Source organism: Alosa sapidissima, chromosome 19, assembly GCF_018492685.1.
Source record: "Alosa sapidissima isolate fAloSap1 chromosome 19, fAloSap1.pri, whole genome shotgun sequence".
NCBI lineage: Eukaryota > Metazoa > Chordata > Actinopteri > Clupeiformes > Clupeidae > Alosa > Alosa sapidissima.
In genome coordinates, this window is record NC_055975.1 from 27,307,555 (window position 1) to 27,315,592 (window position 8,038).

The 8,038-nt window shown below is 49.5% G+C and overlaps 1 protein-coding gene across 5 annotated transcripts in view; it reads left to right on the forward strand.

The window, feature by feature from the left end:
- The window catches only part of foxn3 (forkhead box N3), a 70,531-nt gene that overhangs the window by 46,273 nt on the left and 16,220 nt on the right, over positions 1 to 8,038 (forward strand). For all 5 annotated transcript variants that reach the window (XM_042072257.1, XM_042072256.1, XM_042072255.1 and 2 more), the window contains one exon: positions 7,528 to 7,595. In XM_042072257.1, the coding sequence (XP_041928191.1) occupies positions 7,528 to 7,595 (68 nt within the window). The remainder of the gene's footprint in view (positions 1 to 7,527; positions 7,596 to 8,038) is intronic.

Below are 8,038 nucleotides of genomic sequence, written 5' to 3' on the forward strand. Positions count from 1 at the left end.
CTCTTTTCTCGGTCTCGTTCTGACCCGTCCCAGTGCTGCACATCTGTCCCGTCCTCCTGAGTTAAAGACTTGAAGTTGGGTATGATGGGATCCAGATTAGCTTCTATCTGGGTCGTGTGTGTGTGTGTGTGTGTGTGTGTGTTTGGACTCGTGTGACCCCTGAGTCAGTCATGTAAATAGACGGCTAATGTGAAAGCACACACGTGGACATAGCTAACCCCTTTAACAAACACCCTCCACGTAAACAAACACACTATTGACTTTATTGAGTTGACCATGTCTGGGCTTCAGTTAGTGGTCAGTGGTGGTGGGGGTAGGAGGAAGAGGGGGAGGAGGCAGGCATGGTCAAGTGTCTTTGCCAACCTTAGAGGTCAAGCTTGGGTAAAGCTGCCGGATCGTGGAATTTCCTCTCTCGGCATTCGCAAGGTTCTTCCCCCCTGGAATGCCTTCCAGTAATTGTGTGCATTGTCCACCTCTTTGTGGAAGTCAGGAATGACTGGATGGATGGAGTCAGCTCGCCGGGTGGAAAATGGCCGGCAGAGTTTTCCAGAAACAAAGAGTGTAGCATGGAGTTAAAGAGAGCACAAGAGAGGGAAATCAGCCCTGGCAACTAATTAGAGCCCAGATTAGTGAAAGAGGATTGTGATTTCAGGAGTAAGAACAGAGAAAAAGGGAGAGAAGTGGTGGTCGATAGGATTTGAAATGAGATTACAGGATCAATTGAAAAGGGGAAAGCTTTTGTTGAAGGAATGCATTTAGCCGCTGCGGCATGCTCACGCTGCTCAGATGGCTCTAGGCTCGTCGGAACGAACGGTGTCTGTGCTCGGAGTTGCCGTCGCAGCGAAACAAGGGTTCATGGGTAAAAATAGCCAGGGAGCCATGGTGAGTCCAACCCGCAGCCCATATGTTTCACATAAAACACACACACACACACACACACACACACACACACACACACACACACACACGCACACTCACACTCACACTCACACTCACACTCACACGCACACGCACACGCACACGCACACGCACACGCACACGCACACGCACACACACACACATGCACACACACATGCACACACACACACACATACACACACACACACACATACACACACACACACACACACACACACACACAAACACACATACACACACACACACAGACATAATGCAAACACACACCTTCACGGTATACACACATTGCAGTGGAAGAATGTCTCTTTGCTGTTTTTGTGGTTCAACCCCACATTGCCAGAGCCCCTGATGGAGTGAGTGCACAGTATGTCTCTCACAGGACAGAGCAGGGTGTCCGTGCGCTCTCATGCACAGTTTGTCTCTCACAGGACAGAGCAGGGTGTCCGTGCGCTCTCATGCACAGTTTGTCTCTCACAGGACAGAGCAGGGTGTCCGTGCGCTCTCATGCACAGTTTGTCTCTCACAGGACAGAGCAGGGTGTCCGTGCGCTCTCATGCACAGTTTGTCTCTCACAGGACAGAGCAGGGTGTCCGTGCGCTCTCATGTCGTCTCCCCTCTCCCGCGGGTCCTCAGATAAGAACACTGGGTCCTCTCAGTCAGGTGATCCATCCCACACAGCAGTTCGGCAGAGAGCAGCAGCGATCTCTTCTCGCTCGCACAGAACGGGAAATATGGCTGCTTGAAGCATCAATTATGCCCTAGCATTATTTACTCATTTCATTGACTTACACTTAATATGCAAATAATGCTATTTCACTGCTGTCCTGGTTGAGTGTTACCGGAGAGCCCCGTGAGCCTTTCCACCGGTGCTCTGTACCATGAGACAGTTAAATATAATCAAGTTATGGAGAGCGTTAAGAATTCAGTTCAATTCAAAATCACTTTATTCATCCCTGGGGTGCAATTAAATGGCACAAAGAGCAGCATATTCCACCACGTACAGTACATCATCAATAAAATAAGTTATATATAGTATTTTATTATATATAAAAACGGGGGAAGGGTATGGGATGAGTGCAACAGTCATCAATCTACTGAGTGTTGTAGTATAGTCCAATAGTCCAAAGACCAGGGGGGGGGGATGCTTGGAGTTTAGGAGCTGGACAGCCCTGGGGACAAAGGTCACCTTCCTCCTTTGGGTCTTACAGCCATGACAACGGAGTCTGCGTCGTGAGGGGAGCCACTCAAACATAGGGAGCATGACATGTGATGGATCACAACTGCTTATGGAGAAAATGATCTTTTCTTCAGAGAACATGAGCTCTGTTTAAGGCACTGTTCCTGTCTGGGTGACCTGTGAATGGCACTCTTGTAGGAAACACAAATAGAAGTGGAAAGGGAGAGCCCCCCCCCCTCATATGCAGACGACAAGTGTGCGGATGGTGCAGGAGTTGGAGCTGATATGGAACTGTATCAGAGAGCGGATGGTGCAGGAGTTGGATCTGATATGGAACTGTATCAGAGAGCGGATGGTGCAGGAGTTGGAGCGGGTGGTGGAGGAGTTGGAGCTGATATGGAACTGTATCAGAGAGCGGATGGTGCAGGAGTTGGAGCTGATATGGAACTGTATCAGAGAGCGGGTGGTGCAGGAGTTGGAGCTGATATGGAACTGTATCAGAGAGCGGGTGGTGCAGGAGTTGGAGCTGATATGGAACTGTATCAGAGAGCGGGTGGTGCAGGAGTTGGAGCTGATATGGAACTGTATCAGAGAGCGGATGGTGCAGGAGTTGGAGCGGGTGGTGCAGGAGTTGGAGCTGATATGGAACTGTATCAGAGAGCGGATGGTGGAGGAGTTGGAGCTGATATGGAACTGTATCAGAGAGCGGATGGTGCAGGAGTTGGAGCTGATATGGAACTGTATCAAAGACTCTAGAATGCCATCACAAGGGATTCCATTGTTCTGCCCTCTTCGTCCCCCTCTGCCAAGCGCGTAAACATTTTACTGTCCAGTCCAGAGAACCAAGCGGCTGGCTGTGTCAAAGCCCATTCCTGCTGCTGCTGCTGCTTTATAGGGCAGAGGGAACATAATAACAATAAAACAATCTCTAGCAGCCACCACACACACACACACACACACACACACACATGCAGCTTCTCTCTCTCTCTGACTCACTCTCTCTCTCTCTCACACACACACACACAGACACACACACACACACACACACACACACACACACACACACACACACACACACACACACACACACACACACACACACATGCAGCCTCTCTCTCTCTCTGACTCACTCTCTCTCTCTCTCACACACACACACACACACACACACACACACACACACACACACACACTCACACAGCTGATTAAAAAAAGGGACCCAGGTCGTCTATCACAAGGCATGCTGTGTCCATGGCAACACATACCATTGCGGTAAGCTGATGCAAAGCATATGTGTGCGGGGAATCTAAACCCAAGTCTGCGCTGGCTGCCACTCTGTGAGCCTGGCCGGCAGGGAGGAGGCTGTGTGCTGGTGGAGCTGGAGGTGGCGGAGACAGGATGGAGGTCCAGGGCACCCCAGGGGGCCTCGGTGTGGCACAGCCCCAGCCTACAGAGCACAGAGCCCAGCCTGTGTCGGCCACGGAGGCCCCCCCCCCCCTGGTATGGACGGGCTGTGTGACTGCTCACTTTGTGCCAGGCTAACATTAGCATCAGTGTGTGTGTGCGCTTCTCAGCGGTGCGGACGCAGGGCCGAGACGAGACGAGACGCGGAAGCCAGCACGTCTCTCCCGTCATCGCCACATATGCGTTTGGAATATGCCCAGAGCTTAAAGTGTTTGAGCAAACGTTTCAATAAACTCGCCCAGTTGATGGTGTGTGCATAATATCACGGTTTGTACTTCTACGTGTGTTTTTTGGACTTGGGAAAACAAATTCTGCTAGTCGGATGTTAGTCACTGCCTCGCCGAGTGTTTGCTCAGCCAATTAAAGAATTGAAAGAATTTATTGAAAGGAAGAGAGAAGAGAAATATAAATATCGAGAGAAAATATCGTTTCGGTTGCCAAGCAACTAGCCTACTGATCAAGAAGTGACTTGTTGGCTGTGAGTAAAAAATCTTCGGCCGAAATATGTTTCGTTTCGGGTTTTTTTTGGACTCTGCACTCCAGACACACGGGGCGTGAGGGGTCTGACCAATAACACTGCCAATAAAGTATCTGTTGATGGACGAGGGGCAGAGCTCTAGTTACCTCTGTCTCCCACTCACACCGTGACTGAGTTATCTCTCCGCAGTCAGGGCTAATCGTCTGTCTGCTGCCAGCAAAGATTAGTCATCTTTAAATGGAGCCTGATTTGTGATGTTGCTCTGTGTGTGTGTGAGAGTCTGTGCATCTGCACATGTGTGTGTGTGTGTGTGTGTGTGTGTGTGCATCTGTACATGTGTGTGTGTGTGTGTGTGTGTGTGTGTGTGTGTGTGTGTGCAGACTCCATAGCAACACATGCACATCTCCATTTAAGTGCTTGTATGAGTGTGTGTGTGTGTGTGTGTGTGTGTGTGTGTGTGTGTGTGTGTGTGTGTGTATGTTAGCCGCGGGTCTCTCCCAGGCTTGTGGTTTTAATGTGTCATGTAGACAAACACGCTGAATGCGGCGCGGCTTCTGCTGCGTTTGTTCTCCGTCCCAATTAGTTAATATACTCTAAGAAGCTTACACAGGGACGGGGGCACAGCCTGTCACTCACACAGGCACTGGTATCGGGGCTGCAGCCCTCACCCGGGTAGAGAGGGGGAACAGAGAGAGAGAGAGAGAAAAAGAGAGAGAACGAGGGAGGGCAGAGTGCAAGGGAGGCTCAGCTGAAGATGAGACCTCTCATTGATTAGATTTGTGTGCCTCTCACTCTCTCTCTCTCTCTTTCTCTCTCTCTCTCTCTCTCTCCCTCTTTTTTTCTCTCTTTCTCTCTGTCTTTATCTCACACACACACACACACACACACACACACATGCAGACAGGGGAGTGAGAGCTCGGAGGACTTGGTCAAGAAGCCACTTGTCTCCTGTAATGATAGAGGCTCTTCTGCCTGATCTCTCGTCATGCTCGGCTCATACAAGGGCACTTCCCTCCTCCTCTCTTCCTCCCCTCTTCCTCTCCTCCTCTCTTCCTCCCCTCTTCCTCTCCTCCTCTCCTCCTCTCCTCCTCCCCTCTTCCTCTCCTCCTCTCCTCCTCTGTTTCTCCCAGACAGGGCTAATAAGAGGATAGGGGTGGTGGTAGCGTATCAGAATAGGAGCTTGGCTAGCATGTGGTCACTAACCAGAGATGGTTGTGGGTTCGATTCCTGGCTGCCACAGTTGTGGCCTTGAGCAAGGCAATTTACCCCGAGTTGCTCCAGGGAGACTGGACCATGTAATAATTGATATGTAAATCGCTTTAGATAAAAGCATCAGCCAAATGATTAAGTAAGTAGGTACAGGGCTACAGTCCTACCATCTCATCACCTCCCATTTCACCCTCCTCTCCTCTCATCCTTTATTCATCTATTCTCATCTTTTCTCCACATCTCTCCTCATCCTTTCTTCACCTTTCCTCTCTTCTATTCTCTACATCTCCTCTCCTCCTGTCTTCACTTTTTCCCTCCTCCTCCTCTCTCAGGACTGATGAGAGGACAGACACTTCTTCTGCATCACACTACACACTATTTCATACATAAGACACTTCGTTCATAAATTAAATCTCATGGGTAACATTGGGACAGCACATCTATATAAAATACAAAACATATTTGATGATTGAAAACACTTAGACACACACCTGAAAATACTTACTTACAAAACTGAACTCCAATCAGCCAGCCACAAATAGGCCTCAGTTGAGCCATTTTGAGAACTTTGCAAACATGGAGGCAGGGAGAGCAAGAGGTGGAGGAAGAGGAAGAGAGAGAGAGAGAGGAGTAGGAGGTGGTGGAAGAGGCTTTGCACGGAACAATATTTCAGATGATATTAGAGAAACTTTGGTGGATCATGGATCAGGGAAGCTGGGCAGAGAGTCCACCTCATCTAAGCCTGTTTTACAGTAGTGTATTTTGGGTATTTTTATTTTTGCGTCACTGCATTTACTGTACAGTACTGAAAAGCAGCGGTTCCCAAACTTTCTTTCCCGTGTACCACCACCTACATCCTGACTCGGCTCGCGTACCCCCACCATCCGACACATACAAAACGTAACACATTCTATTGACGCATTCCAATCCACGCAATGCTAACTGATGAACTGAATAAAAGCAGTGAGTGCAGTCTTTAAGTACACTAGTGTGAAAGTGTGCACTAGTGTGCTAAGCTGAAAGTGTTTTCATATGATGCAAGTGTGTATAATTTTGTCATCAGAGTGACATTTTGACAAAGGATTGCAATTCTACATAGATGTGAATGGTTTTATTTATTTAAGTTTTGCAAAAAGTGTTCAAGCAATGGGCAAAAACTGTAAATAGAGAGGGTAAAAACTAATTTGGATGTTTGTCTCTCAGTTGTTGACTGCTTTACACACATTTGAGTAACGGATGGGTTGTTGAGTTGTTTACCAACATTAGTATCGAACGTGCTGGTGGGGAGGTAGCCACAGAGCTGGTTCCTGTTTCTGTGTGTCGCTCTGTCCATACGAGAGAGAGAGAGAGGGAGAGAAAGAGAGAGAAAGGGAGAGAGAGGGAGAGAGAGATGGAGAGAGAGGGAAAGAGAGAGAGAGAGAGAGAGAGAGAGGGAGAGAGAGATGGAGAGAGAGGATAGAGAGAGGGAGAGAGGGAGAGAGAGAGGGAAAGAGAGAGAGAGAGGGGGGAGGGAGAGAGGGAGAGAGAGATAGAGAGAGGAAGAGAGAGGGATGGAGAGAGGGAGGGAGGGGGGGAGAGGGAGATAGAGGGAGGGGGAGAGAGACAGATAGAGAGGGAGAGATAGAGAGAGGGAGAATCCCCGCTGGGCAGCCTTTTGGAGGGTTGCTTCAGTCCAATACATTAGCAGGCCTGTAATTTAGGAAGGTAAAACCCAGTGATTAATGGACTCCCCTGTACCATTTTGCAATATAATACAGCAACTGCCTTTCATGCTCTCCCCTACCAGCCAACCCTGCCTTCTCAACACCATTCCAGAGCTGTTTGTTTGTGTTTGTGTGTGTTAAGTGTGTGTGTTAAGTGTGTGTGTGTGTGTGTGTGTGTGTTAAGTGTGTGTGTGTGTGTGTGTGTGTGTGTGTGTGTGTGTGTGTGTGTGTGTGTGTGTGTGTGCGCGCGCGTGCGTGTATGTGTGTGTGCGTGTGCGTGTGCGTGGGTGTTAAGTGCATGTGTGTGGTTGTGTGTGTGTGTTAAGTGTGTGTGTGTGTGTGTGCGTGTGCGTGTGCGTGTGTGCGTGTGCGTGTGCGTGTGCGTGTGCGTGTGCGTGTGCGTGTGTGTGTGTGTGTGTGTGTGTGTGTGTGTGTGGGTGTGTGTGTGGGTGTTAAGTGTGTGTGTGCTTGTGCATGTGCATGTGCGTGTGTGTGTGTGTGTGCGTGTGCGTGTGCGTGTGCGTGTGCGTGTGTGTGTGTGTGTGTGTATAAAGCTAACCCACTGTCATTCTGTCTTACAGTATGTCCAGCCCTCCGGTGTGGCCAGGCAGCCCCTTCTTCAGAAAAAATAAAGGAGTCCTCCTTCAAGGTACAGTCCTGCGTCGAAACACACTGCTGTGGAAATGGTGTGTGTGGAGTCTTCCTCTCCCTTCCTGCACTCCCCCCCCCCCTCCTCTTTCCTCCTCCAACCCACCCCCCTACATGTGTATGTGTGTGTGTCTGTGTGTGTGTGTGGAGTGAAACCCACCCCTTTCTGATCTGATTCACTTCAAAGCCGCCGCGAGACGCGAGTCGTGTCAGCTTATTTGCATGGGCTCTCCAGATAAGCCCGCTCCTCCCCGAGAAAGGCCCCCGCGCTCAGGCACCTGGATGGGGCAGAAAGGAGTGAGTGGAGTGGGTGTGGGCTCCATGTTTGCTCTGCTGGAGAGAAAGGAGATGCTCCAAATCTGAAGCACCCTGTTTTTTGTCTTTTTTCTTGTCTCTCTCTCTCTCTCTCTCTCTCTCTCTCTCTCTCTCTCTCTTTCTTTTTGT